This window comes from Myotis myotis, unplaced genomic scaffold (assembly GCF_014108235.1).
Source record: "Myotis myotis isolate mMyoMyo1 unplaced genomic scaffold, mMyoMyo1.p scaffold_m19_p_5, whole genome shotgun sequence".
Lineage (NCBI taxonomy): Eukaryota > Metazoa > Chordata > Mammalia > Chiroptera > Vespertilionidae > Myotis > Myotis myotis.
This window is the reverse complement of record NW_023416357.1, coordinates 106901883-106918349: the sequence shown is the minus strand read 5'-3', so window position 1 is coordinate 106918349 and position 16467 is coordinate 106901883. Positions and strand designations below refer to the sequence as shown.

General features: G+C 38.5%; 1 protein-coding gene across 1 annotated transcript in view; it reads left to right on the top strand.

Annotated features, from left to right (window-relative positions):
- Positions 1–2442: 2442 nt before the first annotated feature.
- Positions 2443–16467, top strand: part of RBBP6 (RB binding protein 6, ubiquitin ligase) — a 31314-nt gene continuing 17289 nt past the window's right edge. The window contains 6 exon segments of the mRNA XM_036310733.1: positions 2443–2623; positions 6717–6816; positions 9864–9900; positions 14057–14101; positions 16148–16236; positions 16352–16448. Coding sequence (XP_036166626.1) covers positions 2458–2623; positions 6717–6816; positions 9864–9900; positions 14057–14101; positions 16148–16236; positions 16352–16448 — 534 coding nt within the window. The 5' untranslated portion in view covers positions 2443–2457.

Genomic DNA, 16467 nt, shown 5'->3' with positions numbered 1-16467 from the left:
AAAGGGTCGTTCGACCCCCAAAGGGGTCGCAGCCCACAGGTTGAGAACTGCTGCCTTGGGAAGACTTTTCTGACAAGATGCTGATGGATTAAAACCAAGTTCAGAGGGAATTTGGAGTGGGGATTTGGAAGTCCCTAGCAAACCTGGCCACCTCTGGGCCGTGCAACCTTGTTCTCAGTGACTGGCTCGGCGAGGATGAGGAAAATGCGTTGTAAGTGATAGTGAGTGTTACAGTTTATGAATACAATTTTATTATATTATGAATTTTATGGATGTAATACTAACACCCCCATGCTCCAAGGGAAGATATTCCAATCCACTGAGGGGATTCTTGGCACAGTTCCCGGCTTTTATAATTAGAAATGAGATTTCGGACCTGCCACTGAACAGGCATTGCCCTGATTGTGGGAATTCAGAAAGTTCATGATTGCTAGTTTCAGTTCCCTCATTTATAAATTGAAGATACTGGTAGTACTGACCACTTCAGGTTTATTGTTGATGTTAAACTGACATTGATTGAACCACATTTATTGACACACATTGAACCATGTACCCAGCATGGTCCTAAATAATGGAAATGTACACATTTATTTAATTCATAACCACCCAGTAAACCCAGTACCATTTTTAAAAATCCTCACCAGAAAATATGTTTTTATGGATTTTTTAGAGAGGAAGGGAGAGAAAGAGAGACAGAGACAGAGAAACATCGATTGGCTGCCTCCCATACTTGCCCGACAGCGGATAAAACCCCAAACTTAGGTATGTTCCCTGACTAGGAATCGAACCCACAGCCTTTGGGTGTATGGGATGACACTCCAACCAACTGAGCCACCAGCGAGGGCCAAGTAACATTTTTTAATGAAAATTTCTAGAAATTAAATTTATTGGGGTGTTTAATGACATATCAGTTTCAAGTGTACAGAGCTATAACACATCTGTATCTTGCACTGTGTTCTCACCTCCCACAATTCAGGGTGTTCCCCCAAAATGTATGTAGTGGTTATAAATTCTACCCTGGGGCTGCTTCATAATTTCCATTAGAATATCTTAGGGTACCGAGTTTGTTGGAAGGGAAAGTTAGGGGGTGAGTGCATCGCAACCATAATGTTTACTTAAATTGGGGGGCTCGGAGGAGTGGGGGGTTGTAGGCCAGGGGAGTTAGCCGGGCATCCCTCGGAACCCCAGTTTGTGGTGCAAACTAGCCCGGTAATAGCTGCTGAAATCTGAGCTCCCCTCCCAGAACCGCCCTATGGGTCGGCCCTCTTGGCAGCCTCCCCCTCCCCTTTTAAGGCCGATGGTTTCTTCCGCTCTCTCGGCTGGTTCCGGTTCCGCGCTCCGGCGTCACAAAGCGCGGGGTCACGTGGGCAGAGTGCGCTTTGTGACGCCGCGGGCCCCGCCCCTCTCCGCCGACGCGCGCACGCCGGCCCCGCCCGCAGGCGCTGCCCGTGCAGTTCCTGCTTAAGAGACCCCGGAGTGGGCGCTCGCTTGGAGTCAGGCCGCGTCCGCCATAGTGCCTGATCCGGAGGTGTCGCCGGCTCCTAGGGAGGGCCCGGGAGCGGCACGGGGCAGAACAGAAAGGAAGCCCTCGTCGTCGCCCGGCGGTTTCCGGGCGTGTTCTCGCCGTTCTGGGCCTAGAGGCGACGGGAGCGGAAGGTGAGAGAAGCACGGAGCACTCGGGTGGGGAAGCGTCCGGGAGCCTCGGCGGCGGAGGTGACAGGTCACCAAGGCCCCTGGCCGCCCGCCAGCGGGGTCTGGGTGGTGAGGCCGTGCCCGGAGCCCGGTGGAGGCCCGCTGCCGGCTTGGTGGCGGCGGCGGGGGGCGGCGGCGGCCTGCGAAGGAAGGCCTGTCCTCCGCCGACCGCGCGTTTGGGCCTAGGCCGCGGCGCCGAGGCCTCCGGGGAGCCGGAGCCGGGGCGTGGGGGGGCGGGCCTGGGCCTGGGAGCCACGCCGGTCGTCCGCAAGCCAGGAGGAGGCGAGAGGCCGCTGGCGGACTGCGGGCCTAGGCCCTCTCCCCTCGGCCTTCTCGCGGGGCCCGGGGCACCCCAAACCACGGAGAGAGCCACCGGGAGGCGCGGCCGCGCTATGGACCCCTGACCCCGCCGGGTCACTCGGACTTGTAACGTGTGGGCTCACCGCGACTGACTGCACCGCCTGCCGGCCCTTAGCAGGAGCGAGGGGGACCCGGCTGGGTGACGCGGTGCCCGTTGGCGGAGCCCCTGGCCCTCCCGCCCTGGTCCACCCTCTTGCACATGAAGTGATTCCGTGCTCGCGGTCTGGATTGCGGTTCTCACGCCCCTGCTGTGGGGTGGGGGTGTTGAACCCGAGGCCTGCGGTCCTTCGGTGTCTTGTGAGTGTTCTGTGTATGTACATATTCTGCTCTTAAGTTGATAAATATACATATATTGAGCGTGTCCACGTCTCCACGCCTGACCTTAGTTAGGAGTCCTTTGGCACCATGGCCTGTGTGCATTATAAATTCGCTTCCAAACTCAACTATTCCATCGCCACCTTTGATGGGCGGCACATCTCCCTCCGTGACCTAAAGAAGCAGATTATGGGGAGAGAGAAGCTGAAAGTTGCCAACTGCGACCTGCAGATCACCAACGCGCAGACCAAGGAAGGTGAGCACATGGGCTCGGTGCCGGCGGAGACTAACCGCCATCATGGCTGTTGTGGGTCCTTCCGAGGCCGTCGGTGCGGCCAGGGGTGGTGGCCTCGGCCTCGGAGCTGAACTGGCCGCGTTTGCTTTGTGCCCACGGGGCCCTGTAACAGGCTGGTCCCCTCCGGGGCTCGGGAACGGAGGCTGTGGTGGGGGCGGAGGGCGTGCTTTGGGGGCTCGCCCAGGGCTGCTGCTCAAACTTTCTGACCGGACAACTGTTGGGGGCAAATGTTCTGTCCTCTTCCTTCTCCTGTCTGTCTGTTCTAATTTTGGAATGGTCTTCATTGTAGAGAAGGGAGCCTCACGTTAATGATTTGGAGGATTTAATCCAGCCAGTCTTCAGCGATGGAATTGCTTTAGTCTTGAGTGCAAATTTCAGAATTAGTGATACAGTAATTTAGTGGCTGTGCTCTTGGTTCATTTTTACTAAATATCAAAAACAGACTTTTTTTAAAAAAATGATTGCCAGACTTTACATAATGGTGTTGATATTAGGGTACTGGAAAACAGTGGCTGCTGCCATATGAGTACCAGTCACCCGCTGATTGTACTCTTTACATGCGTTTTTTAAATAATATTGAGAGTTTAACAGTAGATATTGAAAATGTGACAGATGACCCTTTCAGATTCTGACTCTGAACTTGTCTTGGTTTCTTTTTCTCAGTATTGTAATGCTGATCTGTAGTTTTCAGTTGGTCAGTCTTGAGTTTTATTGATGGCATGAGAAGAAATAAGAGTGAAGTTCTAATTAGGTTAGGGTTTTTCTTGATTACTAAATTTGGTTTATGGTAACAAGGGTTCTTTTAATTGCAGTTGGGGGGGGGATCCCCCACTTCTAGCCTGTTGTTTGGTAGATAGAATGTCTTGTGTTAAAGAGCTGTTTTCCATTTACATCCAGACATAAGTATGATTGTATTATTGTGTTAAGGAACACTATTGGCAATCATGACTCAAAAATAGTCATTAAGAATTTTACTTATTCACGAGATAAAGTGAAAGAATATTCTGTTTCCCCCCCTTTAAGAAAAAGTTTCATACTTAAAGGGACACTTCACGTGAGGCCATGGTAATTGTAATTATGTGCAGCACCTCTGTACTTAGGAGAGGAAAAACTGGTGGTCACGAAGGTTTGAGAAACAGCTTTTAAAAATATTATTTAAGAAAATAACTTAAGCCCAGGGAATTACTTTTTCTTTAAGGCTACCAAAAACATTCCTTAAGTTTTATACTTTACAGAACAGGTGACTTTATACGAATTTCAGGCCATCTTGATAGGGGAATGGTACTTATGAATGAAAGACAATATAAATGGCATTAAAGAATATTAGGTCAATTTTAATCATTAGATACTATGCAAGCTTCATATTTTATTGCAGTATTGCACAGTTTAATCATTTGGGGCTAGACTTTATCCATCTTTTCCACCTAATAACTGAATACAACTTTGTTAGACTGGAGTAAATTTGGTGGAGTAAGGCGATGGGATTGTTGTTCAAAATTAAAGACTTTTGTGACATGTTATTTTTTTTCTAAGCCAGGAAATTATGTGATACATTATTTTGGTAAGCCCTGAAAAAGAGGGGAATGCTTTCTTTGCCCAGCAGCATGTTTATTTCTTATATTTGTGTGAACTGTCCTTATTGGAGAGAGCTTTGATACTAGAGTGGTTAAGAGAAGGAACCCCGGGGAGGAGATGTGCATTGTTTGCAATCCTTACATTAGAGGAGGAATACTGGAGTGCAGAGGACAGTCACTTAATGAGTTTTATTGGAAATAGTATCCAGTGTCACGAGACAGCTGAGTAAGAGCCACTTAGTTTTAGCACCATCCAGTGAATTAAAGAGTACAGAATAAATGCTTATAGCTTCGTAATAGGAGATTGTATGTTTTTCCTGTATAATTTAACTGTATAACTTGTTTAGCTATGTTTCTGCACCACCACCACCCCCAAAAAAAGCCTTCATTTGAACTTACTGTGAAAGATTTGGAAGCTGAGGGTGAAGTATTTTTAAAATACTCTTATACATTTTCCTTCATTTCTCAAATGCATTTTGTTTTTCATTCTATCCATGATCTGCATGTTTTTGGATTAAAAATTATCCTGGTGTGTAGAAAGTTGTTGGTTTTTTTGAAGTTAACAGGCTATTTAAGGGTAGAAAATCATTGATGTAATTCAGGTACATGAAAATTAAAAGGTCAGTTACGATGTCTGGTGTTAGGGCACCTAACTTTTAGTTTGACACAGCACTTTGTGGATTAAATTAATTGTCCTAGAAAGCTACTGTGAACACAATTGCTATTCCCCTCCCCCCCATTGAACACTTTTGAGAGTTGTTACACATTCAGAAACTGTCAGGTGTTTGACACCCAAGTTTTGATTCTAGAATTTGCTTTTTAAAGATTCTCCATCTCTGTTCCCAATATATCTTAGCTTGCTTAGAATCTGGAACTGTCATAAAGTATGCAAGATGATAGGCTTACATTGGTATTCCAGGATATAGGAAATTGCATCATTCTAACTGATTACCTGTGAGATACAGCCTACTGCTTGAAATATACTGGAAAATAACCCTTTTCTGAACAACTTAGTTCATAACAGGAAATACCATCATATTATTTAAAAGAATAGAACTGATGATATATTTTCATATATATACGTGTGTGTGTGTGTGTGTGTGTGTGTGTGTGTGTGTGTATGAAAATGCTTAGATAAGTGACAAACTTGAAATAATTGGAAGTCAGTCACTTGGTGGTGAGTAACTTATGTGAAACAAGTAAACTCATAACCTTAACAGAATAAACCCTAATGTCTGTCTGATTGTGTGATTAAGGGAGTTGGGTACATTTTTTCCTCCTGCTCCCTATATTGGATTATTTTTCTTTTTGGTAATTTTACTAGTTCCTTCCTTAGCAACTCTTTTTACCATAGTTAAATCAATTGGTCCACTTACTCTTTAAATTTTATTCTTAAAGAAATATTGCAATAGTAGTTCAAAGAGTAGAAAAATAGGATTCACTAATCTTCCCATTTGTCTTATCAGTAATTGACATCACTGTTCATCCAGTTGTTAAACCAGGAACTCAGAAGTTCATGCCCAATTCTTGTTTCTCCTTCACCCCCCCACCCCCGCCCCCATCCCAATTCAATTCATCCACAAGCCTTAGCAGTTCTGCCTCAAACATTCTGACTCTCCATTTCTCTCTCATATCCCAGCCCAGACCATCCTTATCTCTTACCTGGACTGCACAGCAATGGCCCTATTAGTTAGCCTGTTTCTACTTTTATTTCTCTATGGATTCATGCTCCACTTTAGATAACAGAGTTATCGTTTTGTTTTTAACAAAACTTTCATTGTTTTTGTTTAAAATCCTTCAATAACTTTCTGTGTATTTAGAAACAATATAAATCAATGTAAGATCAGTACCTTTCTACCTGTATTTCACATCATTATTTCCTTTCATTCTCTTCAGCTGTTCAGTCTTTTTGTTTTTTCCAAGTGCTTTCCTTTCTGTCTGAAACATAGCCTTTTGGACATCTGGCTGGCCTCTCAGTCTTTTAAGTCTCAAATGTCAGTTACTTCCTTGAATCAACATTCTATTCAAAGTTGCATTCCACTTAATTCTTTATTATAAAACCCCTTTTTTTGTATTTAAACACGGCAATTTAAATTTTTAGTCTCTTTTCCCCAGTAATACTTATGTTTAGGGGCTAGGAGAGACAGAATTTCTTTGTTATAAATAACAGCTTTTTTCATAGTTCAGATGTTCAGCATTAGTGGCTAACTTAACTGAAATTTGGGGTTCCACCAAAGTGGACCTGCCGGGGTCAAGAACAAGTTGACTATTCGGTGTTCTTTGAAGAGAAGTCCCTTACGGCTTTGGATATTTGTTCTGACAGTATCAGTAATCCAGATGCAAGGAACACGGAGTTATTAATGCTCTTTTATATTTAAGTTTATTTCCCATAAAATTCATGTTTGAAGTCCTCTAATTCTTGAGGACTGTAACTTTACCCAAATCCCCAAATAGAATTCATTTCTATCATTTACTTACAGAATATACTGATGATAATGCTCTGATTCCTAAGAATTCATCTGTAATTGTTAGAAGAATTCCTATTGGAGGTGTTAAATCTACAAGCAAGACGTACGTTATGTAAGTATCAATTTCATGTATTTAAGTTCTTAAAATAATAGACTGTCGGTTTGAGAAAGAACCAGGGATGTTTTAGAACCAAACTTCCTGCATCTCTTCAATCATTAAAACTGTGATGATTAGTTTGTTTTTTCCTGATTTCTTCCCCCAGGTAGATTAACTTAACCTGTAGTTAGGAGTAAGCACCATTAGGAAGAATTTTTACTCTATATCAGTAATATTTAGAAAAACAAAATGATGTTCAAATAGTGAACAAGTATTTCTGTACCCTTTGCTTTTATTTGCCTCTACACTTTCTTTTTCCACCTACTGTTAAAAAATGTATATGAGTTTCTTAAGAGATCTGTCCTAAATATTTTGTCACCATCAAGAGTATTAAATATGCCCTACCCGGTAGAGCATCAACCTGTGGACCAAAGGGTCCCAGGTTTGATTCCAGTCAAGGGCACATGCCCAGGTTGCGGTCAAGGGCACATGCCCAGGTTGTGGGCTCGATCCCCAGTGGGGAGCTTGCAGGCGGCAGCCAATCAATGATTCTCTCTCATCATGAATGTTTCTATCTCTCTCTCCCTCTTCCATCTTCTCTGAAATTAATAAAAAAATATTTAAAAAAATTAAATTAAATTAAAAATAAAATTTAAAAAAAAGAGTATTAAGTAATGCCAACATTTGCTCCTCATCAAAAAGGGGTTTAGTCGGGAGGCTAGAGAGTTTATAGGATTTTTGAGCAGACACTGGAATCAAATTTAGGTTTGACTATACTTAATGCTTCACACTAATTTGTGACTTTGGGTAAGTTACTTAAAATCTGTACCTTAGAGTTCTCAAAATGAAATAGGGATATGAATAAACAGTGCCTGGTACATGGTAAATGACCAAAACAGCAGTACTTTAGGGCTAGTCTAGAGCTTAAGAAGGAGGCAGGGTTAACATTTTATATCTTGTAACTTTCTATACGTTCTTGCTATTTAATGGTGATAGCAAAATCATAATATGTGAAAAGGGCAGCAACTTAGGCCATTTGTTTATTATTTAAAGTTTTTTTTTAATTGATTTTTAGAGGAAGTGGGAGTGGGGCGACATCTGTCCACTGCCTCCTGCATGCTGTCTACCAGGGGTTGAGCTGGCAACCTTTTGTTGCACCAGATAATACCCAGCCAACTGAACCAAACAGGCCAAGGGGCAACATAGACTATTTAAAGCAGGGGTCCTCAAACTACCGCCCGTGGGCCACATGCGGCCCGCCGAGCCGAAAACATTTATCTGGCCCGCCGGGTGTTTTTGCCGCCGCTGTGTACATAGGAATTTGTTCATAGTTTTTTTTAAAAACTATAGTCCAGCCCTCCAACGGTCTGAGGGACAGTGAGTGAACTGGCCCCCTGTTTAAAAAGTTTGAGGACCCCTGATTTAAAGGGTAGTGATTTCCCCTTAGAAATTAGATAACCTTATTTATAATTTTGGCAAATTCTGCTTTTGGTTAATGAAAAAGTTCCGGAATTTGCTAATTTGTCAGTCTTAGGAAATGGAATGTGTCCTTAGAATTGAGGTACAATCATATCTTAGAGCTTTACTTGGTGTGGGCAAGTATTCATTCTTACAGATTATTCTGATTGTTTACTGTAAAGTTCCATTCCGTTTGGAGGTCCTTTTGTATAATATCTTCTATATAATAACAACTTAAAAGACTGAATACTTTTTTTTTTTGCTGTAAATACCAAGTGAACTATGTGTTTTTTATGTAATCTTAAGAAATTATAAGGAAAAAATTAATTCCTAGAATCTAGTGTGAAATTACACTTTAATTTACCGAGTACCTTTTAAAAACATTGAGTTTCAGATTTATTTTTTTATATATTCAGAAACTCTTGGGGAATTATTTGAAGTACATAAAAAAAATAAGTTGGCTGTTAGAGAATTGCATGTTAATTCACTATGGATATGATTTCCCTTTTTTTTGACTCATATATTTGACTCATAAAATGCCTCTTGAGTTTGTTGAGCGAATACTAGAAAAAGAAAACTTTATTTTTACCTCAGGACTTCCAAATTATGCACAAACTTAGAAACTCCTTTCAGGTTCTACACATTTCTGAATAGTCAGGACAGCATAAACTAAAACTAAACATATAAAGACTACATATTTAGTAACTCATCCTCTGGCCTGTGAGACCTTAAAAAAATTTCTTTTGGGGTTTATTTGTGTGCTCTTTAAAAATTAATTTATTCAATTATCCATAACCATTTAACTCATTCTTTTGACTAAAATATTCTGTCAAACTATGTTGTATTTTTCTGGAAGTTAGAATTCTTGTTTACTGATAACCTTTGGTCATTGTTTTGAGACTTTAAAAAATGAAGGTAATTATCCAATAGTATACAAACTTAAAAGCAACTTCAGTATCAAGAAAGTGTCTTTCAAATTAAAAAAAAAATTAAAGTAACTATCAACCTGTCTTTCTGGATTTGAAATCCAGTTTTTGGAGCACAACAATTTTTCAGGGATCCAAATTACAAATATTAACGATGGTCTTGCTTTAAGAAAATCTGATGTGTGAAAATTTACATCTGTACCTATTAAGAACTGGGGGAAAGTTTAATAGAAATAGTTCCTAATAGTTCTTAATAGACTGAATTATAATATTCTAAGTAGCAATAAGTCAAAAGGCATATGAGTTTATGGAGGTGGATTGTTAGAGGTGCGAGTCATAATGGGACATTGTCTTAACTATCTCATACTTACATTTTTCAGACCATTATTCTAATAAACATATTTTCACTCAAATGCAATCCATCTTTCCTGGAAGATTCTAGAGGTCTGCCAGGCCTCCAGAGTAGATTTTTTAGTTTTATTTTTTTTAAATCACAAATGCATCTTAAATTGATAGTGTTCAAAGGTGGTAAAGGTCAATAAAGTAGTGTACTATTTTGGAAATTGGCTGTTTGTAAATCTTTGTCCCAAAGGAAAATTGTCCTGCAAATGTGTGATAGAGATAAAATCCTAACTAGCTGCTCATAGAGCTAATGTTATTTTTGTTTTTGTTTTTTAGAAGTCGAACTGAACCAGTGATGGGAACTTCAAAAGCAGTATGTAAAAACACAATCTCACACTTTTTCTACACATTGCTTTTACCTTTATACTGTTGCAGTGAAGTAAATCACATTAGACCTTAATATCCAACTGATCATAGTACATATTGTAAATAAAATGTATCTTGATGACAGCTCAGTTGAATCTGGATATATGTGGCATAATTTGCACACTTACTTTGTAGAAATGGGTAATTTGTGCCCCAAGAACACTGTTTCGTATTAAATGATAGCAACCCTGTATGACACTGTGTTGTACAGTTAATGTATGATCCTTTTTAGATCATGTAGGTTTTACATTACTGAACATGATAACATGTTCTGCATCTGTCTGTCTATAGTTAGTATTTTGTATGTATGTACAGGCTGTTGTGTGCTTTTTGTTTCTTGCAATAAAAAAATGTTTGGAGTGTATAATTTGCCATTTTCACGTTGTATCACTTAGTTTTTGTTAGATTTTTTTTTCCTGCCTGATGGATGGCTTTTAAAAGGGCATTAGCAACATGCAAAGCTCCATAGTAAAGTTTGATGCTTTCTCCAAGTTCAGACACATGAGAGAAGAAAGCTTCCCAGCGACCACTGATGCAGCTTTATTATTTAGTTTTGCTTTATTTGGCAGTTCTGAGCTCCGATTCTTTGTTTCTGTCCTTACTCTAAAGTGAAACCCGAATTGGGCCCTCCAACAGGATATCAGTCTCCTCAGTGATTTTGATGATTTTATATAATTGAGTACATTGTTTTCAAATTTTAATATAAGGTCTTCCAGTTCCAGTTTGCTCAGTTGTCCAAATTAAAATATTTCCCTCATTCTCATAAGATATTAATTGTAAGCTAATTGAGAACTGTACCTTATCAAAGGTAACTGCCCTTAACCAGGGTAACATCTTAATTTTATCACAGATTAACTTGAAGTACGGCACCATTTTGACTGTGAGCTAATAATTAGTAGTAGTCCTCAGTTGTGGGATGAAGCATCTGTTTCCAAACACAGGTCTGCAGTAATTGGTTCTGTAAACTGGATGGTTCTCTAAACATCTGACTGCTCAGGCTGATTTATACACAAGATGTCTGAAATCTTCATTTAGAATTCAAGGGTACTGCTTGCTGTTTCACTTTATCCTTTTTAAATACTGATCTTGAATTGTGTATTAGTTGTTTCACTAACCTTGGATCATTGGATCTTAAACATGATAACATAGAAAATCTGAACTTTGGACTTGTTCTCTAAAGTATATATGGCCTTTAGTTCCCATGGAATTAAATACAGTGATTCCAAACTCATAGTGTTTGGGGTTCCCCCCCTCTTTTGGGGTATATGGGTTTTTGTTTTTTTTAAGCATAATGCTGTAAAAAATGTCCAAGTTTCTGTTTTGCTGGTGATTGGTTTAAAACTGATTTTTTAAAAATGTATCCAAATGCTAGCACAAAATAGATGACTATCCTGGTGACTGTAGTAGTTAATGTAACACATTTGTATAAAGTACATTTTATATAGTATTTAAACTAATTCAGATGAAGTTTTATTTCTTGAAAACAGTTATTTCCTTTTTGTTTATTAGCATGTGTATAAACACAAATCACATGTTCATAAATAAAGTTAACATTCTTTTAGCCTTGTGTGTTCCCTGGCATGTCTGTATTACACTTATAAGAAGCAGTTTATTTTATGCTTATTTAGGTTTCTCTTTCTTTTTGTTTTTAGTACTTTAAAAGTGGCTTTAATTTTTAAGTAGAATTTTCTGAAATGGAGACATTAGATAACAATATCCCCGTCATTTATTTGCTTGGGGTACATTTGCTGACGTTTAGGATGAGAGAAGAGCTTCAACAAGTATAATTTGTTCCCATCTTAAGAGACTTAAGAATCACATGTATTGTTCCAAAAACCAAGTAAGATAAAAATCACTAAACCAGGTTTTTACATTCTGATTAGTAGAAGTGAATGTATGTACATTTTGGTAACTTGGCCATCTCTAATCAAAGATGACTGGCTATATCTGTCTGTACTCTTCAGCTTTCTTTACTTAGTTGTCCTTCCATGTTGAGACTCCAAAACTGGGTCTTCTTCCTACTAACTGAACATCAGAATTACATTGTGTAGGATCCTTTAATTTCAAGTAAGTGTATTTGTCATTAAAGATTTTAGATTCTTGCTCCCAGAAGCAAGACCACAAATTAGATGTGGGGAGGTGTCTTAATGATGTCCACAGTATGCATCAAGCAGTTGTTTTGAAGACTTTTTTTTTAATGTGGCAGAATTTGTTTTTATCAATAGTCTGAGAGTTACTGTATTTATTGATGTTTAGAACATACAAATTTCTAGTCATTTTTAAACCATTCCTTGTCAGCAAGTTTTCAGTTTTTCTTACCTTGCTATATGTAGAAAACAATTAGATACCCTTCTAAATTTGTGGTACATTTGACTTCCTTGTGGATTATAAAATATTTAGGTGCTATGGTGATTATTTGGTGGAAAAAAGTTACTTAGATGCCATTGAATATCTGAAACCACTTTCAACCCAATAAATATCCAGTACTAATAACAAGTTGGCAGAAAGCTAAAAAGGAGGACAAGAAAGCCTGGCATAAGAACAAAAAAGACGTTATATTTTAAGTGTTAGAGTGGGATGAACAAAAACGTTAGTTTTTCAGTTCCAGCAGTAAGAGAGTTAACATAACTGATTTACTTTCTTTCTAAGGAAATGATCAGTATCATATTCGAGGTAGTAAAGGACTGTTTTAAAGGCTATTTGTTTCATTGGTTAGAAGCATAATACAGTATATAGATGATGGGTGACAGTAGTTTATTCAGTTCTTGTTATTTAAATTCAAACAGTTCCTGGTTGATGTAAAATGTAACCCTCTTTAAAACAGATTTGACGAGGTTAATTTATTCTGGCTAAAAATGGATATCGTAAATTCTCTCAAAAAATTTTTTTAACTTGCCCCTTGAGATTAGTTCTATTAGGAAACTAAATTTTAAGAGCTGGACAGTTGTGAGGACCCAATGGTGGATTATATGGTTGAGTATTAGGAATGTGGGATTCATGCATTATGAACTCTTTAGAGTCCCTCAGTATAGAGCTATGAACCTTTATTTAAGCATCTCAGTAATAATAGCCATCAAACTAACTTTTGTTTTCTTCTTTGATTCAGACATCTTGTTACATTCTCTCCATTTTAAGCTAGAGTTATAACCAATAATGCATGAGAGAATTATAACAAGTTCCTAAGTACATAGAAAGATAATGCTTTCATTTGGGTACACCTGCAGGAAAATTATATCTTCACAATTATGTGCTAAAGATAAGTGTGTGTGCGTGTACATATATGCACATACATATATACTTTTTAAAAGCTGATATTAAAATCATGTCAGGGAACCAAATAATGAAAAATTTGAGAAAGTCACATTTGAAAACACTTTTTTTTAAAAAGCCCCCTTATATCTTTCATTTCTAATACTTGCTCCATTTGATTAGTTTTCTTTTCTTCACATATTAAAATCATCCTCACACGGACCAGCTCTGTTTGCCCTTGCCTCGGGGCCCTTCTGTTTAGCGTAACATTTTTGCCCTGATAAAGTTGTGTTTTCTTTGTCAAGAAGTTACTTGTTACTCTCCATATGGGAGACTAAACTTCCTTAGATTGAGGAGTGTATGCTTAAAAAAAGATCAAAAGTCACAATTAGTGGGAGTTGTTTTACTCAAGATTATCTGAGCCTTTAAAGAACTGCTTGTTTTACAATTTACATAATGACATTCCAGGAAAGTTAGATTTCTTGCTCTCCTAGTGTCCATTGTCTTGAGCATCATCAAATTTAGAGACCACTGACAGACACTGGACTCTACCTAGCATTTAGTCACCTGGCTGCATAGAGTGCCTATATGATACACTTTTCCTTACCCCGTTTTCCCATTGTGATTTAGCCCCCCTCAGCTGTTAGCCTTTGTTACTGTGTGTGAAATACATAGGGAAAGGAGGGGTGAGCTACACTTTCAGCTTTAAAACACTTTTTAGAAAATAACATTCTTTAGAATACTTCTAAGGAAATGCCCAATATTTAAACATTAAGTGGCAGTAGGAACTAACTGATCACTTTTAGATGTTTGCAGTGTGGAACTTGAATGTGTGTTTAATTTTTTGTGAACAGATTGATGACTCTTCTGCATCTATTTCTCTGGCCCAGCTTACAAAGGTATATATACATATATTCTTGAAAATATTAATCTTTTTCTAACATCGTATTTTTATGTGGAACAATTTTTTGGAGGGGTTGGGGGAGGAGATTTTTGTAAAAATATTGTATGTATTATTACTATCCTGTAAAGAGTAGTGTGGTTTTGAGAAGATAGGGGGAGTACTTTGTCAGCCTCAGCACAATGTTGGAGTATTTTCATCTTCAAGACAGAAGAAACACAATGAAGCTACTCATACTTTCCCCCCCTCATATATTTTGTTTTTAATTGTACATTGGAAACTAAGAAAGTTCTGGAGGAATTCCTTGGTTTTGGCTGTAAATTATGTGGACTTTATTTAAGCAGCCAAATAGAAGCTTTCCTTTACACGGACAATTGCATGGTTCTTTCTTGAATATTTGAATTGAACCCATGAAGGTCAATATATTAAATGTGATACAATTGCTTCTTTATACTATAGACTTGTAGTCTGTCTGCATTAGAAAAAGTTTTAAACAACCTAATTTGTTTGAACACAGACTACATGAATTGTGATGTATACAGCTGTTTGCAGGAATATACCAATGTGTATGTTTGACAGAGGGGCAAAATGTTACCTCCTGAAATCATTGTATATGCCATGTTTTGCTATAAGATTGCTTACATTTTCTGCTCAACAGTGTGTACTTTTTATTTTGGAAAGCACTAGTAATGGATTACTTTTAAAAACAATAGATTTAGCTTGCAAATCATGCCTTTTTTTAAAAAGGCAATTATTACAGAATAGACAGATTTTTGAGGGCCAAAAAGGAAGTTTTCAAAACATCTTTTTTTTTTTTCCTACTATCAGAAATATAAAGCCAAATTTAGCAACCACGATTAATGAGTTGATGGGTTTTCCATTGGTGCTATCCCTCTAGGTCCACCACCTCCATCTTATACCTTGGTTTTGTTATAGGTTGTGTCCTTTTCCCTTAGAATGTACCCCTCCCCCCCCCCCCCCCCCAAAAAAAATGTCCTAGTTCCTTTTCTGGGAAAACTAAACATTAAAATTGATAACTCTAGAGCATAAAGTGGGCTAAAACTGTCCTCCTAATTTTCTAATACAAAGTAGTTTATCATAGACTTAACATCATTAGCAGTTTATAGGTTACTGTTTTAATCCTTATGTGCTGTAAGGACCATATTCGAATTTGGGTCTATTCCTACCAGTGTTTCTCTGTGGGAAGCAGTTGGGGAGTTTTGGAGGTTTGGGGAATTTTTTTTTAACTATTTGTAAATTAATGTTTGGGTTCAAACAAATTAGTTGTTCAACATGTAATCAAGTTTTCTGTAAATGTTGCTGTTCTAAGCTCTGTTAATGTTAAGCATTCTTTGTATACAAAATTACAATAAAATGTTAAAACTGGTTGCTTGTTTTGTGAATGAATGTAAAGATAAAAACCCAATGAATGACTGATATGAGTGCTAGATGCCTGAAGATTCAAGCTATTAGGACTCACTCCCTTAGACCCTGCTTGTATCTACACTTGTATATACCTTAAAGATGAAGTTCATAAAAATTTGGAGAGTTGGATTTAAAATTATGAATGCTTATTGCATGTGCTTTGCTTTGTTCTTAATTTGAAATTGGCACCACTCCCTAAAGAGCCTTCTGATTTTTAATGTGTTCAGTTATTCTACCCCCAATCCCACCTCCCAGTTGTAAGTACAAAGTACTATAGTCTTAGTGCTACGACACTTGAATTATTTTTAAGGTTGGAAAACATCAAGTGTTTCTTTCTAAACTTAATCTGCTTTTAACTCTTAAGAGGAGTAGTGTGCAAATCTTAACACAAGGTATAAACAGGGTCTAAGGTTTGAGTGCCCCCAGAACGACTTTCTCCAATCCCGCAGACACTCAAACACCTGAGGAACTCCCGGTGCCTCTTCTGGGTTATATGTGTAAATAGCTGTTTTTATGCAAGATTAGATACTGCTCTTTACAGGATGAGTGGTGTTGTCTTTGGCTGTGTGGTCTTAAATGTGTTTCTAATGTGTGTGTCAAATAATTACCTGTTAAACAGACTGCCAATCTGGCTGAAGCCAATGCTTCTGAAGAAGATAAAATTAAAGCAATGATGTCGCAATCTGGCCATGAATACGACCCAATCAAGTAAGTTCATAAGTACTGTATACTACTAGGGACTTCGGGGTGGATTTCTCCCCCAATCAGAGGCTTTATTTTTTTTTAAGATTTTGTTTACATGTAATTTTTTTCTCCCTTTCAGTTACATGAAGAAACCTCTAGGTCCACCACCTCCATCTTATACCTGTTTCCGCTGTGGTAAACCTGGCCATTATATTAAGAATTGCCCAACAAATGGGGTAAGTCCAAAGTACAAAA